Source organism: Gopherus flavomarginatus, chromosome 2 (assembly GCF_025201925.1).
Source record: "Gopherus flavomarginatus isolate rGopFla2 chromosome 2, rGopFla2.mat.asm, whole genome shotgun sequence".
NCBI classification, from domain to species: Eukaryota; Metazoa; Chordata; order Testudines; family Testudinidae; genus Gopherus; species Gopherus flavomarginatus.
In genome coordinates, this window is record NC_066618.1 from 192038746 (window position 1) to 192059804 (window position 21059).

Sequence of the window (21059 nt, forward strand, 5' to 3'; positions counted from 1 at the left end):
CGTTTGACTACGAGAAAGGGACCAAGAGACTTTCTTCATTGGATCATTTGAACGGGAACCATAAACTCCCTGAACATTGAATCTCACCAAATGAGGGTCAATCCATCCTCATCATCATATCTACTCATTATACTCCACACCTGAACATAGCCATTATATGAACTTCATACCCTCATATCTCAATGTCTGTGCTTTGCCCCATCAACCTTTTACTCCCAATCGGGGATATTGCAGATTATGTATTACTTATGCCACCCGATCTTAAACCAAACTTTGCACCTCTTGATAATCTGTACATTATTCCCTGATAACCAGAAACTTCTATGCTTAAACTCTGTACCATTCACTAATTCCTTTGTGTCCCTCCCTGATATTTTCTCCTGCTGCCACATTTTAGTGTTTGTTTATTTACTTAGGGTGGAACTGACTTCCAGTGGAACTTGTACTCCTAAATTGTTTAAGCACTTGTGAAAGGCCCCATTCTTTATTTTACTCTGTCTTTTGTACGACCCAATCCTTTTTGTTCTTTTCCTCCCAACTGACTCCAATGGCTGCTCAGCACTTTTGAAAATTAAGATTTAGTAGACTAACTTTAGGCACCCATTTTTTTTTGAAAGCCTGGGCTTTTGAACCCTTTAATTGCCAGGCTATAGGCAATTAAGTTAGACTATGTCAGTGTCTGCCTGTTCTTAATTCATGGATGTTCACATTTCTGAAGTTTACAATCCAGGCTATTTCATCGAGTTTTTCATTAGTTCTTTAGTCTCACTTGTTATCCACTGGAAAAATGACTATAATCTTGGGTACAAGAAAGTAGATGGTTGTTTGGGGAATAAGTACCTTTTCTCATATTGCATGCAAAATGTTCTCGAGAACACGCAGCCACCTACCCTTTGGAAGGTCATTCCCATGAAATGGTGATGTTCAAAACTTAAATGGGATTATTTCAACTGAAGCCATAATGGGAACCCTATTCAAATCTCTTGACTAACTCAGCTGCCCTCCTCCAATGCAACTCACAGCTTGCAGCTTTTGAAATTTTGACTCAAATTCTGTGGGACCAAGCCATATTCCATAGATTAAAATCAGGTGTAGGGATTTCCTAAAGAAATCATGCTGTTATGTGCAACCCGCTGAAAATCAAGTTTAAATAGCTCTGTGAGCCAGGGTTCACTTTCAACATTTATGTGCCACTTTAACACTGTCAAGCGTTCAACAGTTCTCATCTCTGTTTTTAACTCATGCTGTTGTACCGTTTTCCATTTCCACACAAACATGTGAGCTAAGCATTAGCCTTAACTCTGAACTTCCTGGCCTAGTGGGTTTGTGGATGCCACACCCTTAATACACCAACCACAAAGACATGGTTAGCATGTGTTTGTATGGGTGTGCGTTCACAACAGGCTGTGAAACTGTGCACTGAATTGTTAAAGGGCTAAAGTTATATATGCTAAGTGACTGTTTTAATCACTCCAAATTTGTTTTAGGACTTTAATAATTTGATTTGACACTAGAGCCCTTATATTTTTTACTGAGCTGTACTCCGACACAAGGAACTACAAATATTAGATAAAGCCGATAAGAAGGAAAGGCAATGTTGGTTCAAATTTTGAAAGGCACTTGTTTTGGCAGCCTGAAATGTTGTCTGAGCACATCTAGTAAGTTGCTTCACTAGCCCATATGTACTATGCTTTCTTTTCAGAAGGCTGGCAAAATGCTACTAATTTAGGTGGCCTGATTTTCTCATTACTATTATGATTATCCTTCCAAAAATGTTGATCATGAAATTCAGTTAGGCTGGCATCAAGGTAGAGTTAGGAAAACAACATCAAAGATCTTTAATTAAAAAAGAGGGAAACAACAGTGCAGAAACAATCTCTGACTGAATTATTTAAAAAAAAATATACCATCATCATTAAAGAATCAATCACTTCTACTTAAAATACACAGCTTAATGCACCGATACAAATAATACTCCAGCTATCACAGGATGGGTTTTGAAAATCTAAAAACCATCTTGAGTTGGGGGTGGGGTGGGAGGAGATAAGGGTGAGCAGACCTGTCTAACTATCTTATTGTGGATCCTTGAACTAAAAACCAGAGCAGACTCCTTTTTAGTTCTGTAAAAGCAGCAAAGAGTCCTGTGACACCTTATAGACAAACAGACGTTTTGGAGCATGAGCTTTCATGGGAGAATACCCACTTCGTCGGATGCATGTCAAATATCCGACGAAGTGGGTATTCACCCACGAAAGCTCATGCTCCAAAACGTCTGTCAGTCTACAAGGTGCCACAGGACACTTTGCTGCTTTTACAGATCCAGACTAACACGGCTACCCCTCCGATACTTTTTAGTTCTGTTACCTTTACATCTATTAACCACAATCAGCAATGATTGGTGTAACAAACAGGTTAATGAAGAGTTGGTTTAACAAAAAAGAAATTAAAAAATGAAAACATTATATGTCACATACTTTAAAAATCCATCCTTGTTCTGAATGATAACAAGGTCTATACAAGTTTTTTGGCTAAATGTGCTGAAATCTGGGCCTATGGCTAAAAAAACTCAGTTAAGAAATATATATTCTGCAAGAAAACACTGTTGCCTTGGTGATAAACTATTGGGCATTCTTCCTTCTTGTCACTACAGCTCAGTGTGCCATAAGCATTCTCCTTCTATAGGCACATGAGATAAGCTGAAGGGACAGGTAGGGCTGATGATGAGCTATAAGCACTTTCAAGTACAACTGTCCATAATGTCCTAGAAGTATGAGAACAGAATAGGCCCATGGTTCATACATTTGACTGAGGTTGGTCCTCAGTAAAGAATATTCAGTAATATGTCCTTGGTGTTTGAATACTTATTTCCCCACTTCCTAAAAGTTGTTTTTGTGAAAATATAGGGTCATAGAGAATTACCCACAATGAATGCAAATAATTTTGAAATGCGTCTTTTTTTAAGCGTACACACCATAGTTTGATAATACATGCATCAATTTGATGCACTCTGTGGTGTGGAAGGAGCAGAAACATGCAGCCCCTATGAGTGCGGCAAGGAGTTTTTATGGGGAATGGGGGAGAGGAAGCCACATGTGAAGACAGGAGGCAGTTTAAGTGGGAATGAGGTTCATTCCCAAGTGGTGTGCAAAGTCTGCCAAAGTCCCTGTGGTGCTTGAAAGTTTCACCTCAGTCCCTGCAGGGCTTACAATATCTTTTAAGGACTCCAGCCACTTGGCAATATTGAAACATTATTTTATAAACTAAGGGAATTCCCATGCAAAGATCTTTGTTCGTTTGGAATAAACTTACTCACTTTAACCAAAAAGTCCTCAATAGAATATTGTCATTTTCTCAAAAGATACAAACTGCTTGAAAATTCCAAGATAGTGTTCTACTTGACAAAGTCCCCCTCTCACTCCATTCAAAGGTATTCAACTGCATGGTTCTGGTCACCCAAAGAACATAAGGCCCAGAAGTGCCACTTTGAGAAAAGCTTCACACCAGTTCATTAAGAGCAAGTTATTTGTTTTTGTGGTCACTAAAGAGATGAACCTGTAATGGTTGTATGAATCAATAAGCTTGTCTCAATGTGGCACTAAGGGGGCAGAGTTAAGGTCATATATGTTACATCAGTTGTACATTTTTATACTTTCTGAATGATTTATTTTTACATGTGGAATTTTAACTTGGATTTTCCAGGTTTTCAAAGATTTGTGCATTAGAGAAAACTATAATCTCTTAAGGAATATTTTTGGCTAAGGAAGAGATTAATTTACCTTAACTAGAATTGAATGAAGTTACTGTTTTTTGTGAATAATCATATAAAGTTGTCTTTTGAACTTATAGTAATCATAGGAAGGATCTTTCCTAGTTTTTTCCCTACCACAAACATATATCAAATGAATATTGAGTGTTATTTGCACTCTAATTTCAGGTTAACCTCACCCCAATCATGAAACTTAAATCTAAATTGCTTATCTCTTCAAAGAGGGACTTTCACAAGGAAGCAAACTCATATACATTTTTTAAACATATTGTGAACAATGTAATTACAATTCTGCAAGGAGCTCTTCAATAGATGGCAATGCTGAGAGAATGGTTGCATGACCCAATAAGCAAATCAGCTCTGGGCAGGGAAAGGACCTCTGAGATTTCATGTATATAGTTGTGGACTGTCTAAAATGGATCTCTTGTTTACTAAATATTATCAAAAATAGTTGTGTTTTGCTTTTTCATACTCTGGAAGAATAAAAAGGATTTTGTATTAGCTCTGTGGAAACTATTGAAAAGTAGGTCAGCTACCGTAAGTGCAACCAGACAGGCTATTCAGCAGTGAGAGAGGGAGATAAGCATGAGTGAGTACAGGCTATTGTGGAGTAGCTGTCTAAAAGACTTGGTAATAACTGTAATTAAGTTCTAAGTTTAGATATATTAATAATTGCTAACTACATGTGGAAGTACATGGGGCTGCGAGCTTGCTAAGTTTGTACATGATAAGGGAGATAAGGAAAATCTAGGTCATATGGAGGGTATGGTCTGGCTTCTAGTGTACTCATACCCCATGATGGTGTTAGGGAGCATTGTGCTGTTTGAGGTGCTGTATTTCTAAGAGATATAAACTCAAAATCCCAAACACTTATAGTCACTAAAAACCAAATAGCATATTCTCAAGAGCAGGTGTGTTAATTTAATGCTCTGCCCAAATTCTTATTGCTTAGGTACTAGGATGATGAAGGCCATATAAGAATTTATGTAAATGATCTTCTCTACTTTTAAGTGGAATAAATATTCTTTGATTCCTGTCTGTGCGCTGTTTAAAAGTTGCTGTATTTTGCACCAGAAGTGGTTGCATTTCATTGATGGGCAAAGTGTTTCAAAGTGGTCATTTGTAAAACTCTCTAGGGTGCTTTGAGATGAAAAGTGGCATATGAGTGCAAGAATAAGGAAATTAATTATAAGATCTTCTTTCAGGACATACACTTGTATGTGTAGTTTGGACCCGTCAGTTGTATCACATAGAATTTTCTAAGTATATTAGGAACAAAAGGAATCCTAACAATGGTATTGATCCATCCATACTATGTCAGACCAAAGGCCCATCTAGCCCAGTATCCTGTCTTCTGACAGTGGCCAATGCCAGGTGCTTCAGAGGGAATAAACAGAACAGGTAATCATCAAGTGACCCATCCCCCGTCACCCATTCCCAGCTTCTGGCAACAGAGGGGGACACTCTCCTTGGCTAATAGTCATTGATAGACCTATCTTTCAGGAACTCACCAAATTCCTGTTATAGTCTGAGCCTCCACAGCATCCTCTGGCAAAAAGTTCCACAGGTTGACTGTGTGTTGTGTGAAGAAATACTTCCTTTTGGTTTTTTTAAAATCTGCTGCCTATTAATTTCATTTGGTGACTCCTAGTTCTTGTATTATGAGAAGGAGTAAATAACACTTCCTTATTTACTTTCTCCACACCAGTCATGATTTTACAGACCTCTATCATATCCCCTCTTAGTCATCTCTTTTCCAAGATAAGAAGTCCCAGTCTTATTAATCTCTCCTAATACGGAAGCTGGTCCATAACCCTAAACATTTTTGTTGCCCTTTTCTGTACCTTTTCCAATTCTAATATATCTTTTTTGAGATCTGCACACAGTATTCAAGATGTGGGCATACCATGGATTTATATAGAGACAATATGATATTTTCTGTCTTATTATCTATTCCTTTCCTAATGATTCCCAACATTCTGTTAGTTTTTTTGACCGCCACTGCACATGGAGTGGATGATCTCAGAGAACTATCCACAATGACTCCAAGAGCTCTTTCATGAATGGTAACAGCTAATTTAGACCTCATCATTTTTATGTATAGTTGGGATTATTTTTTCCAGTGTGCATTACTTTGCATTTATCAACACTGAATTTTATCTGCCATTTTCTTGTCCAGTCACCCAGTTTTATGAGATCCCTTTGTAACTCTTTGCAGTCTGCTTTGGACTTAACTATCTTGAGCAGTTCTGTATCATCTACAGATTTTGCCACCTCACTGTTTACCCCTTTTTTCCAGATCATTTACGAATATGTTGAATAGCACTGGTCCCAGTACAGACCCCTGGGGGACACCACCATTTACCTCTCTCCAATCTGAAAACTGACCATTTATTCCTGCCTTTTGTTTCCTCTCTTTTAACCTGTTACTGATCCATGAGAGGAACTTCCATCTTATACCATGACAGCTTACTTTGCTTAATAGCCTTTGGTGAGGGACCTTGTCAAAGGCTTTCTGAAAATCTACCAATGGAAATGATAGAACTGTCAACAATAATTCAGAAGAGGAGGAAGTATTCAATAAATATTTCTGTTTTGTGTTTGGGAAAAAGCAGATGATATATTCTTATTGCATAATGATGACATACTTTCCATTTCATTTCAACAATAGCTAAGGAGGATGTGAAACAGTGGCTACTGAAGTTAGACATTTTAAAATCTGTACATCTGGATAATTTACATCCAAGAAGCTGGCCAAGGAGCTCTCTGGAATACTGAGGACCGAAAGAAAGCTAATGTTGTACTAATATTTAAAAACCATAAATAGGATGACCCAGGCAATTATTGAATCTGGGCAAAATAATGGAATGGCTGATAAATACTTGATTAATAAAGAATTTAGAGGAGGGTAATATAATTAAAATCAATCAACATGCATTTATGGAAATGGATCTTGTTAAAGTAACTTGATATCTTTTTTAAAAATGAAATTACAAGTTTGACTGATACAGGAAATAGTGTTTATATAATAGACTTAGACTTGTGCAAGGCATTTGACTTTGTTCCACACAGTATCTTGATTAAAAAACTAGAATGATACAAAAACACATTAAATAGATTAAGAACTAGCTGATTGGTCACAAAATGTAATTGTAAATGGGAAATAATCATCATAAGCAAGTTTTGTTTCTGGTGGGGTTCCTTAGACATTGGTTCTTGCACCTACATATTTAAAATTTTTATCAGTGACTTGGAAGTAAACATTACTGATACAGTTTGCAGATGATATAAAGACTGGTGGAGTGGCACATAATAAAGAGGACAGGTCATTGATTTAGAGCAAGCAAACAATATTCATTACAATACAGGCAAAGTTAAGGTTAAAGAACAAAGAATTCAGGGCATACTTACAGGATGGGGAACTCTATCCTGGGAAGCAGTGACTCTGGAAAAGACTTGGAGATCCTCATGGATAATGAGGTGAACATGAACTCCCAGTCGGATGTTATGGCCAAAAGTATGCAATTTTTGGATGTTTAAACAGGAATATCAAATAGAAGTAGAGAGGTTATATTACCTCAGTATTTGGAACCAGTGTGACTCCTACTGGAATACTGTGTCCAGTTCTGGAGTCCACACTTCAAGAAGTGGGTATTCACCCACGAAAGCTCATGCTCCAATACGTCTGTTAGACTATAAGGTGCCACAGGACTCTGTCACTTCAAGAAGGTTGTTGATAAATTAGAGTGGGGCCAAAGAAGAGTCACGAGATTGATTCAAGGATTGGAAAATATGGCTTACAGTGATAGACTCAAGGAGCTCAATCTATTTAGCCTACCAAAGAGAAGGTTGAGAGGTAACTTGATCCTCTATATAGGGAACAAGAATTTGATAATAGAGGATTCTTCAAAGCTAGACAGATAAAGCAAAGCAAGATCCACAATCTCTGGAAGCTGAAGCTAGACAAATTCAGACTGAAAATAAGATGCAAGTCTTTAACAGTGAGGGTGATTAACCACTGGAACAATTTACCAATGATTGTGGTTGATTCTCTATCACTGGAAATTTAAAAAAAAAAAAAAAGGGACGTTTTTCTACAAGTTCTGCTCTAGTTCAATCACAGTTATTGGTCTTGAAACAGCAATTAATTCAGGGAAGTCCTATAGCCTGTATTAGGCAGGAGGCCATGCCAGATGGTCACAATGATCCCTTCCAACCTTAAAAGTCCCTAAATCCGCATGTTGGTTGATTCATTTGTATCTTCAGGCTGAGCTTTAGCTGTCAGATCATGTGCTGCGGGTCACCTCTCTCCCCTGTGATAGACATTCCTTACCACGCCACAGACAAAGTATTACCAACATTTCACAGCTTAAGAAGGGGGAAATTTTGGACATATTTTTGCTATAATTAATTATGAAGCTACAGATATTTTTAGTATCCCATTACTGCAGGGGAACATAGAATTACTGGAAACAAATGTATGCGGACACAGGTCCTTTGCAGCATGAACCAGTATAGGAGACTGGAAACGTGGAACTTAAACTTCCTCCTAATCCTTTTCTCTAAAATATGGTGGGTTTTGCAGTGGGTCCAGCCTCCAAAATCTGTAGATATCTGTGGATCTTAGTAGACATGGGAGGAGCAGTGTTACTCATGCTGGCCCTGTTTCCATTCTGGCCTCTTTTAACCTCTGGTAACACTAATCTTTTGAGTCTCTCTTTTCCATGCAAGTGGAGGTGGCTCAGGAAATGCTCTGAGACTCAGAAGATGGCTCCTCACTGGCTGGCATGGCCCACTCTATAGGAGTGTACTGGGCCCTCACTGAGGCCATGAATGGCATTAACAAGTGCTTTCGAAAATAAAAGCAACATACTGTGTTTCACTCAAAAAAAAAAAAAAAGGAAATAGGACAGAGGGAAAAACACAGAGAAGGGCCTCATCTAGATGGGCCTTTAACCCCCCCAACTATGGGAACCTGTTCCTAATACCATCTAGCCACCAAGGTGGCTGAGGGTCAGATCACATTACAACTATCCAGTGATATGCTGGGAAGACTTTTGGGGGCTCTTCTGGGCCTCTGGTTAAGTCTTCCACTAAACTAAAGGTAAGGTTAGTTAGGATGATTCCCCTGGCTCCCAGTAACCAGTCTTTCGCTGGCTACTGAGAAGTCATTCCTGCCAGAGATGATTTAGCCATGGTGTCCACAAGGATTGCATGAATGCTGTGTGTTTGTCTTTGGACTGGATTACATTATATCAAATGCAGGTATTTAAAAAAAAAAGTTCACTTTTGCCCCCCACATTTCAAATTAGGAACATGAGACAAAAATTTCCCAAGCATTTAAGTGGCTATGGAGCCTAAATCCCATTGACTTCAAATGGATCTTAAGCACCTTTGAAGACTGTACCCAGAGGAATCCTGTTGAATCATACCAGTGATGTAGCCTGACACTGACACTACCAGCTGCTTGAGAGGAATTACAAGAAACCCTACAGTAGGTAATGATGGGATAGGCTGCCCCCAGGGGAAACCTTCCTCCAGAACCCCAATAGTTAGAGGTTCGTTTAAGCCCTGAAGCAGGAGGATTTATATTCCTTCCAAACTGCACAAACTGAACTTTGCGTTACATTATTGTATACTCAGTATAGTTTTCAGGTACAAAGCATAAACATTTCCAGCTAAGTGTAAGTTGGTTTGCCGGGTGGCATTGCCTCCCTCCTGGGCTATGATTAGGAGAAAGTACTTGTGTATAAATGAAAACACAGGAGTAATGCTCTGACCTCTCAGCCTGCCTCTGCAAATGCATTGCACGTCTGGCATAGGGATACATCACAGTGTAAGGGTGGGAGGATATTTGTGGGAAACCTATTCAGATATTGGCAGCACATCACTGAAGCCGGGATTTTAAAGTGTGTTCTTTTCTCTGGTCTAGTCTTTACTCAGGCTACAATAACTTGGTTTGGCCCCATCCCAAGTGACCAGCCAAACTCTGTTTAAACTGAGTTTGCTGAAACTATGTTGCAGCTGAGTTTAAAGATTACCAATCTTTGAGACCAATCCTGCAAACCCCCTGTGCGTTGAACTTAGGGTGACCAGATGTCCCGATTTTATAGGGACAGTCCTGATTTTTGGGTCTTTTTCTTATACAGGTTTCTATTGCCCCCCAGCACCTGTCCTGATTTTTCACACTTGCTGTCTGGTCACCCTAGTTGAACTCCAATGGAAGACAATAGGAGTTGTGTGCAGGGAGGGCTTGCGGGATCAAGTCCTTTGTGTCTAAGCCAGTGGGGAGTGGTGGGAGAAGAGAGAAAGACTGTGGACCTGATTCTCATTGGCCTCCACCTGGTATAATCCTTTACAGCAATGGAGAGTGAGTGCGAAGTGGACATAAAACATTTCCATTCTCATTTAGTAGCCTTTTGCACTGGTGCCAGTGACAGCACAAGCCTTATGGCCATGATGAATCAGGCCCAGTGTCAATCACTGAACACAGGCCCTTTTGTATTAGCTTACTTTGCAAAGTGTAACTTTTTAGATCAAAGGATGCTCTTTTGTATGTAGCTCCGCCTTTGCTTTCCCTTTTGAGCTAACACCCTCGCTGTGTAACCTGTCTGCCTAGTTAATATGAATCTCACTCACTATCTTGCACCCAGAAAGCTTTTGTTCCCATTATTTTACTGAGAGAAAGCAAGTCTTTTTCAACCCTATCACTGTGAGCCCTAGTGGCTGTCCTGAGCCAGTGGAGAACTTCAACTTCTACCAAAGAAACTGAATACAAGCTAAGTACAAACCTGTTTTCAGTCTGTGTATTAAAAAGATCTGCTTAATAAAAGGTTCTTTACCTTCACAGAAGATATCATCTGCTTCTCCAAGAATAGTCAGATCTTCCTCTAGGTGCTGCATCGTGGCCACAGCTCAGCCAGAGGTAGCTGCTACAGAGCTGAATGCTTGAATTAGTTTCTAGGCTACAAGAGGGCTATTTCCTTTCACCAGTTTCCTAAACATTTTGGTGGTGGCAGCTTCCGTATTTGCACTTACAAAAACAGCCTCATTCACATGAATAAGGCTTCTTGTTTTTAGCCACAGCCTTTGAGATTGGGTTTGAGGTGGGGTGTTTCTTTTAGCTGAGAGAGAAGAAACCTAGAGGGGAGATGCAGACAGAACAGACTCAGATCAGAATGCAGACTGCATTCATAGCCTGATTGCAGTGAATACTATTCTAAAGCAACATTGTCCAGCATGCATGTAATTTAAAAGATGAGTGTGGGGGTGTTTTTGCATATGAATGTGAATGTTTGTTGGTGGCCATGACAGAATCAGGGAGTAATTTGCATTCATCTTTCTATAGATAAATTCAATTTCACTACGGGGACAATTCAACTAGAGAATACCACCAGGCTTTATGAGTGTCATGTGTTCAGTGGACACTTTTAAAATTAGCATATTAAGACCGATAACAGTTTTTCCTTGCATTTGAAAATTAGTACCTGCTGAATAGATATAGTTAACACTGAACTCAGCTGTAGTCACCGTCTCATTAACAAGAATGCATCGGTGGCTGTACCGTGGGGACATACTGTCCTCATAATTAAGCTGCCCTGAGTCACCACTTGTGGTGCATCACCATCCTAAGATACTAACCAACTTAATGCTCTGAGCAGGGGGTACAAAACTAGAACACCGATAAAGCCGAAAGTCAAATCTCATTTAGAGTTGAATATCAGAAATATTTCATTGTAAAACCCAAACCTGACGATTTTTCTGATTTTTATATCTGCCACATGTCACTTCTCTCATATTGGAATTATTGAAGCTAGTAGATTTACTCCTGGAGTCTGTGAGAATCCTATGCCTGACTGACTGACTATCCTCTTGCCTTGTAAGTTTCTGCCTGATAGAAGAAAACTCCTGCTTAAGTGTATATACTTGAATAGTCCTGCTGACTTCAGTGGGACTACTCACATGAGTACAATTATTCATGGCTCAGTTTTCAGGACTGCAGACTTAGAGAAGTAATCTCCCACTTTTATTTATTTATTTATTTATTTATTGCTATTAGGACTTATTATTCTTTCAAGGACAATGATGCCAACTGACTTTCATCTTGCTAGTATAGTGGCTATACCATTCTGCCATACCCTTTAATGACAAAAACACTAAACAGCAATTCATTCACTTCACCATCCAGTAGGTGAGTTATGAGCAAATATGAATGCAGTAGTGATTATTATTGCCTATTTTAAAGCACATTGTTGCTTTTACGCATGGTAGAAGTGGCATGTTATTGCACTCTTTATTTTGTCTTGTGATTGTGCTTTTATATTTCTGTGAAAATAAATTCTTCAGCGTACCATGCATGCACTGCAGGTTTTATGTGACTTTTCAATGGTTTCAATTGCACAAGTTATGCCAGTACATCTCAGACAAAAATAAAGCTTGAAAAAAAATTATAAATTTTGCTCATAGTGATTGTAAAAACATGAAACAGAGCTCTTTGCTCACATCTGCCCAAAGTGGTAGCAACCCTTGGGCACCGAGAATGGAAGTTAGCACAGCAATGTAGCATAATAATAAATTGCACTGACAGAAGATGCATACTTATTTTCTAAGAACCTCTTGGCAGGATCTACCTCCTATGTTGCAGGCTGGGAATCAGGTTGGCTTCCTCTACAGCCACCTCTAGGTCCTGGGTTTTGATGAGATCTTTCACTGTCCTCCTCATCTTCCAGTGACTCTTGCTCACCATCAGGGGCTCAAGTCTCCATAAGGGTATTAGGTAAAAAATCCCATCCAGCTCTTCATAAAATGGACAGGTCATTGCAGGTTGCTCTGAATATTTTTCTTAGCTGTCTGTTCTTTATATTGCATTGATAGGCACCCCAGTTATGATCCGTTCTGGCCATCTACTTTGAGATCTCCTTGAACAGTATATTTTTTATTGCAGTGGTTGACCACAAGAGCTGCCTGCATTGTCACGTCTCCCACATGGTGAGGAGACCAAAGATCTCACCATGGCTCCAAGAGGCTGCTCAATGCATGTTGTGAGAAATCTGGAGTAGTAATATTGCGGTGCTGATACTTTGGAATCCAGCAGCAAATGGGCCGATCTTGGCCCTGTGCCAGTTTTTAAATGGGGGAGGGGACATCTGGTCAACTTGACCTCAAAGCAGGGGAGGGCACACAGGTCACTCATGGATGCCCACAAAGCACTGTGGGGTAACCATTGGAGGACTACCAAAGTAATGAGCAGCAGCAGTGTCTCTATGTGAACCGCAATCTGCACTAACTCAATTTGCATCAAATTTAGTACACATTGTAAAGAAGACTCTAAAATTCACAGCAAGTAAGAAGTTTAGGGATTTAAGGATTTGTTTCACCGGCATTTTCAATCTGCACTAACTCAAATTAGTCTGGACTAAACGCCCTGTGCAGACAGGCCCTGATGTTATAATTTCTTCAGGGCAGGGACTGTCTTTTATTATGTATTTCTACAATGTCTAGCACAATAGGGCTTGATCTCTGATCTCAGCTGGCACCTCTAGGTACCACTGGAATACAAATAATACACAGACGAAGGAAGGAGGCAATATTGTGGGAAGACAAGTAGAAGAGCAACGGAGGGTGGGATTGGGAGGAACAAGAAAATAAATCAGCACAATATCAGCAGCAGAGAGATGTGAGAATAGGAAAAGTGACATGGAGTGGAGCTGCAGAGGGAAGAAATCAGTTCTGTGGAAAGAGAAGCTACCGCCAAGAGAAAGGATTAGCAGGAGAAAATCCACAGCACTTCTAAATGCTGCCTCCAGAAGAACAGATTATGTTCAGGAAGTAGTAGGAGTGATAGGAGGATCAAATCAGCTGAGCTACCATGATTGGTGGAAGGAGAGGAAAAAAACAAAGGGTGAAGAAGTGAAGGAGAAACAGAAATGGGGAGAGCAGAAGGGAATGGTGCACATTTATTTCTATAAATTAAAATGCTTCCTGGATTGCATCTATTTGTTTAAAAACAGAAGTTCTGTGGCAGGACTCCCAGAACCACATCTGGATTTGAGAATTAAAATCCACCAGCTAAGGCAACTCTTGCCTTATCATTTCCCTTTAACACTAGGGGTATGTCTACACTGCAGCTGGGAATGTGCCTCCTAGCCCGGGTAGACAGATTAGTGCTAGCTTAGCTGGAGCTGGCACACTAAAAAGAGCAGTGTAGATGTTGCGGAATGGGAGGTGGCTTGGACTAGCCACCCAGCTTCAGACCCAGGGAGTCCGGCACAGGCTTGGACTCGGGCAGCTAGCTCGAGTCACTGCCTGAGCTGCAACTTCCATACTACTAGTTTTAGAAAGCTCACTCAAGTGCTGCCAGCAGGCATCTGTGTCGCCGGGCTGGGAGATTCGGTCCCAGTTGCAGTGTAGACATACCCCTGGGGGCCCCATTGAATTTAATGAGGCCAGGACTTCAACCTATAAGGACTAATGTAGGGTAAAAAAGTCTTGCACTTTTATACTCAGGTTTCCGTGTTTGATTGATTAAAAAAAACCAACGCAAGATTAGTGACGTCATACATGAGAACACAGAATAATTCAAAATACACAGCTCCCCGAAAGGAAATAACAGGGGAAAATACCCTATAAAAAGATGCTAACTTCTGTGTACTGCCCTGTCTGTGTCTCATTTGTAAATTCAGCATAGAAAGTTTTAGCCATTTAACAAAGTTTCTGAAACACTAAGGAACAAGGAAAACTGTCCTGGTTATTGTAACCCTTTCCTTTTGTACTTCATTTCCCCTAGAATTGAAAGTTATTTCTTTGTGCACGGTTTTCAGTCACCCCATCCGGATGCCTGTTACGTCGACAGCCCTTTTTTCTTTTATTTTCAGGAATTAAAAGGCATCAAAAGCTGTTTTCTTTCCAGAAAATAACTGTCACCCGAATGAGCACTAACTAGCCTGGTAATGAATGATAATGACTCAACTTCCACTTCAAACACACGAAGAAAAGTCTTTTTGATTTGTTCTCATTTCCCACACTGTCTTCCCCTAAATGACAGGATCATGTACAATATCATCATTGGCTTGTGAAGTTTCTCACAGAAACCTGTCTCAAAAGGAAAAATCAGACCTCTTTATTCAAGATGAAATGCTTTAATGTGTGAAAATGATCTACACTGCAGTGGTTCTGCTCTATCTCCTGTTCTCCCTGCCCCCTTCTTTGGCTGTTTTGTATTTGGGATTTTTGCAGACCAATTTATTTGCTTTTTTTCTGATCTCAGCATCTAAGCTAAAACAGCTTCCCCCTCCTTTCCTTTTGAAGTAGCAACTTTTCTCGTTCCCTCCCTACTCAAGAAGCATTTTATATCTTTCTCTTTGATACGTTTACAAACTTTGTTACTTTTCTTGTCACCTGTTGGTTAACTCAGTGCACTCCCTTCCTGCCAGCAATTACTGAAAGACTCATTTTTCTTCGACATAACCACATCTGATGCCTGTTATCACAGAAAGTTACCGCCCATCCTCAAACAGCCTGTAAACAAAAAGTGAAGGGTGACCAGCGAAGTGTTAAAAACAAGGGTGGGGAGCGTGGATCAGAGAAGTAATAGAAAGCAGTGTATAGAAAAGCTCTCCTTTAGCAACCTTAACTCTGTTAGCTTTTGTTCTCATTTCTTCTGCAACCTATTGAAAAAGATACCTCTGTGAGATAGTCTAATATAGCCACAAGTGAGCATTCATTTCAGTATGTAATTCAAAACTCCTGTGTGACCAATATTTTGAGTGTCATATCAGCAGTTAGAACTCTCAGATCCAGAAAACCTCTAAGAACTTGATCCTGCTCTAATTGAAGTCAATGGGAAACCTCCCATTTGCTATGAATGCACTGGAAAGATGCACCATGTTAGAAAGGGTGCTAGGGCAAACATGATGTTAGAAATGACAGCATCTCATGCAGATGGGGCCCAGTTGTGTTTAAATATGTCTCAGCTTATCATAGTTAATCAGATTCCACCCAGGAAAAAAAAATCAAGTTTAGTATGATGTTAGTTAACGTTTTTCTGACGTGTTTTCCCAGTGTAGACAAGGCCACCTGACTCCAGTGATGGAGGACTGGGCTCTCCAGCTGTGAGCCTGGTCTTGTTGGGGAAGTTCCAGCCTCTTTCAGAGAAGCCACTTGCCAAGCTAGGGAAAATGTGAGGAAGAAATATTTTGTAATTGTTCACTTTGACTAAACCAACATTCAGTATTGACTATTAGCTAATTAGTACTGAATAGCAGAGCTGAGTACACATTGATATTTTGACATTTGTTCTTATCTCAAATTGTGATGAAAAGTAGCAATATCAAAACTTTTCATGGGGAGCAAGAAGTTTCATGAAATTAATTTGGAAATGTCAAAACCTTTCATTTCTAATCAGTCCATGTTAAATTGTATCTCCCTATGGTGCTGCAGTGCCTGATGGGAGGAGTGGTCTGTGTTCCTTGCTTAATTTATAATGAAAGAGGTGCCAGGACCCAAGCAATTTTTTTACATTCATAATTGATGCAGCAAGCCCAGAGGTGCCAGAGCTATGAACAGTCCCAGCTGCACACAAGCCATAAGAATTTTGATACCTATGGCCAGATTGCATGCAGCTTACAGGAAAAGGGATATGACTGGGTCAGGCTGCAGTGCCGAGCAAAAGTAAAGGAGCTCAGGAAAGTGTACCACAAGGCAGGGGAGGAAAACTGTTGCTCTGGTGCTGTACCCCAGACCTGCCATTTTTATAAGGAGTTGGATGGTATCCTAGCTGGTGACCTTACATCCACTGCAAAAAGCACCATGGATATTTCAGTGGGTCTGGAGCTGGTGGAAAGTGTATCTAACCCAGAGGAGGAAGTCACTGATGAAGAGGTGGAGTCTGAAGATGGGGAACCCCATGATGAGTCCAGTTGGAGCAGTTCTGTACTCCAGAAGTGTCTAGCCAGTCTCTGCAGTCGCTCTCAGGTGAGACAGAAGCAGGAGAGCAGACCCCTGGAGGTGGTTTTGCTTTGTGAAGTTCTGAAGTGGATTGAGGGCAGAGACATGTGGAAGGCTGGCTTTGCTTGTATGTGCTGGGCATTTCCCCACACAGCTAGGCAGAACAAGGAGTTTATGCACTCTGAGATTTCATGGGAATTTTCCACAGAGACCTCTAGGAAACTTTCCTTGAGGGACTCAAAAATCCTGTGCCAGAGGTTCCTTGGCAGAGCTGCCTTGTTCCTTCCCCTATTGAAAGACACTTTCCCACGCCACTCTGCAATCACTTGGGCAGGGACCAAAGCTGCACACAGGCAAGCAACGTAGGGACCGGGGCGGAAGTCGCAAGTGTGTAGCAGATGCACCTTTGCTTCCCTGTTTACCCTTACTGAGATATCTTTCATAGTGACCACCGCCTGTGGAAAATGGTGATATAGTTTAGAGTGTTGCCACACCTTAAGTGACCTGCAACCTTTTCAGATTGCTTCAGTGCAATAAAAATGCCCTTGCCCCAGAGTTCACTCACCATACTTGGGGTCTTCTGCCCCATATGTGCTTGCCTAGGGTCACTGAGAAAGTGATAAGTATGTTACCAGCAGTGTGTTAATGTTACTGCTTCAATGCTCTACTGAAAATAGCTCTACTGTTTATTGTGAACAATGTGTTTCCAGATTTCACCATGAGAAACAGCCCTACAGCAGCAGAGCATCTGTGCAAGACAGGAAACTGGCTGAGACGGACCAAGGAAGATATGTTCCAGATCATGCTGCAACAGTCAGAGGCTGAAAACACTGAACACAAGAAATGGAGGGACAGTGAAAAGCAGGAAAGAGAAGGATACTTACAACAGGGATGCCACAGAGAGGCTGATTTAAAGTTATGGATTGTCAAACCGACATGCTCCAGACTCTCATAACATTGCAGACTAAGCAGATGCGTGTCCGTCCTCTCCTTCACAGCATTGTAAACTCTTTCCCATGCACTCCCCAAACTCCCCCTGTGCATTCCTTTCCACTTTCTGGCACTTTGCACTTTCCTCTATACTCCACCCCCGCAGACAGTTGTTCCAATGAAAGCTGGACCTATACTCAACTATGAAAATCATCCTCCTTCCGAATCCCACCCTCTTTCCCGCAACTGTGTAGATGGCTGTATGTGTCTGTGTGGTTCTTCTGTCAATAAAAGCAGTGTTTGTATTAATACTCTCTTTTTATTTTCCCACAAGGGATGATACCTCATGGCACCATGCAAATCAACACTTTTATTAGTCCCTTGCATTGAATCCTAGGCCTTAACAATCACAGTTGCTTCATAGGCTTCCAAGTTTAAATAATCATTACAGTCCCAAGCATAGCAACAACCATTACTGATTTTCTTGTTGGAAGTGTTGTTTCCAGGCATCCCTGATTCATACTGCCCCACGTTGCGCCCCCTACTAGGCCTGGTATCTGGCTGCTCAAAATCAGCAGCCAGGCAGTCTGCCTCAGCAATCCACCCCTGAGAAAACCGTTCACTCTTCCCTTCACAAATATTATGCAGTGTACAACACGCCGTTATTACTGTTGGAATATTTTTCTTGCTCAAGTCTAGCCTGTCATATAGGCATAGCCAGTGCGCCTTTAAATAGCCAAATGCACATTCAGTGGTCATTCTGCACCTACTCAGCCTGTTGTTGAACCGCTCCTTACTGCTATCTAGGTTTCCCGTGTATGGCTTCATGAGCCATGGCATTAAGGGGGACAATGGGTCTCCCAGGATGACTATGGGCATTTCTACTTTCCCTATGGTGATCTTCTGGTCTGGAAAAAAGTCCCTGCTTGCAGCTTTCTGTACAGACCATTGTTCTTTAAGATACGTATGTCATGCACTTTTCCAGACCACCCCACGTTAATGTCAGGGAATTGCCTATGGTGATCCACAAGTGCCTGCAAAACCATAGAGAAGTACTCCTTCTGATTGATGTAATTGGTTGCAAGGTAGTTCAGTGCCAGAATTGGAATATGTGTCCCATCTATCGCCCCACCACAGTTAGGGAAACCCATGTCTGCAAAACCATCCACAATGTCACGCACGTTGCCAAGAGTCACAGTCTTTCGCAGCAGGATGTGATTAATGGCCTTGCACGCTTGTGTTAACACAGCACCAATGCTTGACTTTCCCACTCCAAACTGGTTCATGACCGACCGGTAGCAGTCCGGAGTTGCCAGCTTCCACACGGCAATTGCCATGCACTTCTCCACCGAGAGGGCAGCTCTCATTCAGGAGTCCTTGCACTGTAAGGCTGGGGCAAGCTCAGCACACAGTTCTATGAAGGTGGCTTTCCACATCTGAAAGTTCTGCAGCCACTATGCATCATCCCAGACTTGCATAACTATCCAATCCCAGCACTCTGTGCTAGTTTCCTGAGCCCTAAATCGCTGTTCCACAGCATTCAGCTCCTCTGTGAATGCCAAAAGCAATCTACTGTTGTTGCTGTCCACCTTGGACACCATGTCAGGCAACTGTGACTGCCGTTGCCTTTGTAATGTTTAGAATAACTCCACTGCCACTCATGCTGTGCTAGTGAGAGCTAGCAGAGCAGTGCGGGGTCCATTCCTGCAGATAGATGTGGCGGGGAAAGCACTATGGGATGCTGAAAAATGCTGCGAACTGAAGATGGAAGCACATTGAATGCTGGGACGGAAAGCAGTGCATCATGGGGCATTGAGCCCAGACCCATAATGCACCATGATCCCCTCCGCCTTCCCACAAGACCTAGCAGTAGAAGAGGGAGAGCTGCAATGTGGGATAGCTACCCATAGTGCACTGCTCTCATTGGCAATGCAAGCATCGCAAGGTGGACATGCTATGGTGTAGGAGCAGGATTTTATAATTGTATTATGAGAATTAATGTATGATTTGAAATCATCCTGCCAGCCACCCTTTTTGAATAGCAGAAAGGAATGACAGACCAGAACAATCCTTATGACTGATTATGGTCACCCTTTTGTTTTAGGATAAGTTATAATGTCTACTATGGTTTCCTATATGTATTACAAATTAGGCACTCTGTTTAAATATATATTTCTTTATTTTAAGGTTTTAGTAAGTAAGAGACAGGATCTTGTCTGAGTCTATGTTAAGGAGATTAAAGGAACGTTGAGGGCTTGAAGCCCCAGTGTGAATTGTTTTAGTTATAAGATTTAGCAGGGCTTGATTTACAATGTATTCTGTTGAATATAAAATGCTGTCTGTATACCTTTGAAGGTTTCTGTAAGAGATTGTGTGAATGAGGAATGCATGCATCAGGAAAAGATCAGGTGTGGAAAAAATGGAGACAAGCAGAAAACATCCATTATATCCAATGCTAAACATGTTAGCAGCATTGACGACCTCAGGGGTGAGGCAGGCACCCCCGAAGGTGAGACAACTAATAGAAGATAACGATGAGAAGCCTGACAATAACCATCAAATGATAACACCACTGAAGAACTAATGATTACAAGATGACATTGCAAAATGCATGGACTTAAATGGGAATTTACAACTATAAAGCTGGTATGTTTTGCCATGGTTCAGTCCTGCAAAGCCTCGGAGCACAGGATCGTGACCAACAAGAGCCCAGGTTCTCACTCATGTTCTGTCTAACTGGGCATTAGATAGACTCGAGCTACAACAGACTGGTAACTATAAACAGCAACTGGCAGGACTGTGTGTGTGTGTGTGTGTGTGTGTGTGTGTGTGTGTGTGTGTGTGTGTGTGTGTGTGTGTGTGTGTGTGTGTGTGAGAGAGACTAAAAAGCGTATGCTAACTTGTATTTTCAATAAATGCAATGTTTTTGCCTTCGCCTGTGTGCTTCTTATAAGTGTAACAATGGCACCAGTGGAAGACAGTTTGGACATGCAACAGCGCTTTTAATGAACGCGCTTTAATGAAAGTAGTATAACTTTTGGTGCAGAAACTTGCCAGTCAGAGTTTTATGTATCTGAAGGTTATACTTTTAAGGAGTGAAATATATAAAAACTTACATGAAATGTTTATATGTATTTTGTAAATAATGGGACAGATTCAGTGAAGCTGCATGGAAGATGTAAACTATCCCTTCCTGAGTCCCCTTGACCCCCTATGTCCTAGTTGGACAATTTTGCTACTGCCACACTCTACGGTTTTCCTCAGGTGCTGGAGGTCAGGGGAGGTAGCTTCATTTTCTGGCTGAGGCTTCACAGAAGTCCTGCTAGCAGAAGCTACCGAGGGGAGTGTTCATTTCTCCAAGTCCTTCTTTGGCCAGAGCTGTGAACTCTGAGCTAGGCTGGCCCATACAAACCCATTG

General features: G+C 41.1%; 2 protein-coding genes across 4 annotated transcripts in view; one reads left to right on the plus strand and one right to left on the minus strand.

Annotated features, from left to right (window-relative positions):
- The window catches only part of RIPOR2 (RHO family interacting cell polarization regulator 2), a 164954-nt gene that overhangs the window by 85536 nt on the left and 58359 nt on the right, over positions 1-21059 (minus strand). The window contains exon 1 of one of the 3 annotated variants that reach the window (XM_050941800.1): positions 10609-10729. The exons of the other annotated variants lie outside the window; for them this stretch is intronic. Coding sequence (XP_050797757.1) covers positions 10609-10669 — 61 coding nt within the window. The 5' untranslated portion in view covers positions 10670-10729. Of the gene's footprint in view, positions 1-10608; positions 10730-21059 lie in introns of those variants that run through there. 3 annotated transcript variants of the gene reach the window in all.
- On the plus strand, positions 16201-17910 carry LOC127045621 (zinc finger and SCAN domain-containing protein 29-like). The gene is made up of 2 exons (XM_050941880.1): positions 16201-16738; positions 17422-17910. The coding sequence occupies exons 1-2, from the start codon at positions 16295-16297 to the stop codon at positions 17431-17433; spliced, it is 456 nt and encodes a 151-aa protein (XP_050797837.1). The 5' UTR covers positions 16201-16294; the 3' UTR covers positions 17434-17910.

Bases quoted from the DNA above. Each gene is read 5' to 3' on its own strand.
- LOC127045621 (XM_050941880.1), top strand. From the start codon at position 16,295: ATGCAGCAAGCCCAGAGGTGCCAGAGCTATGAACAGTCCCAGCTGCAC.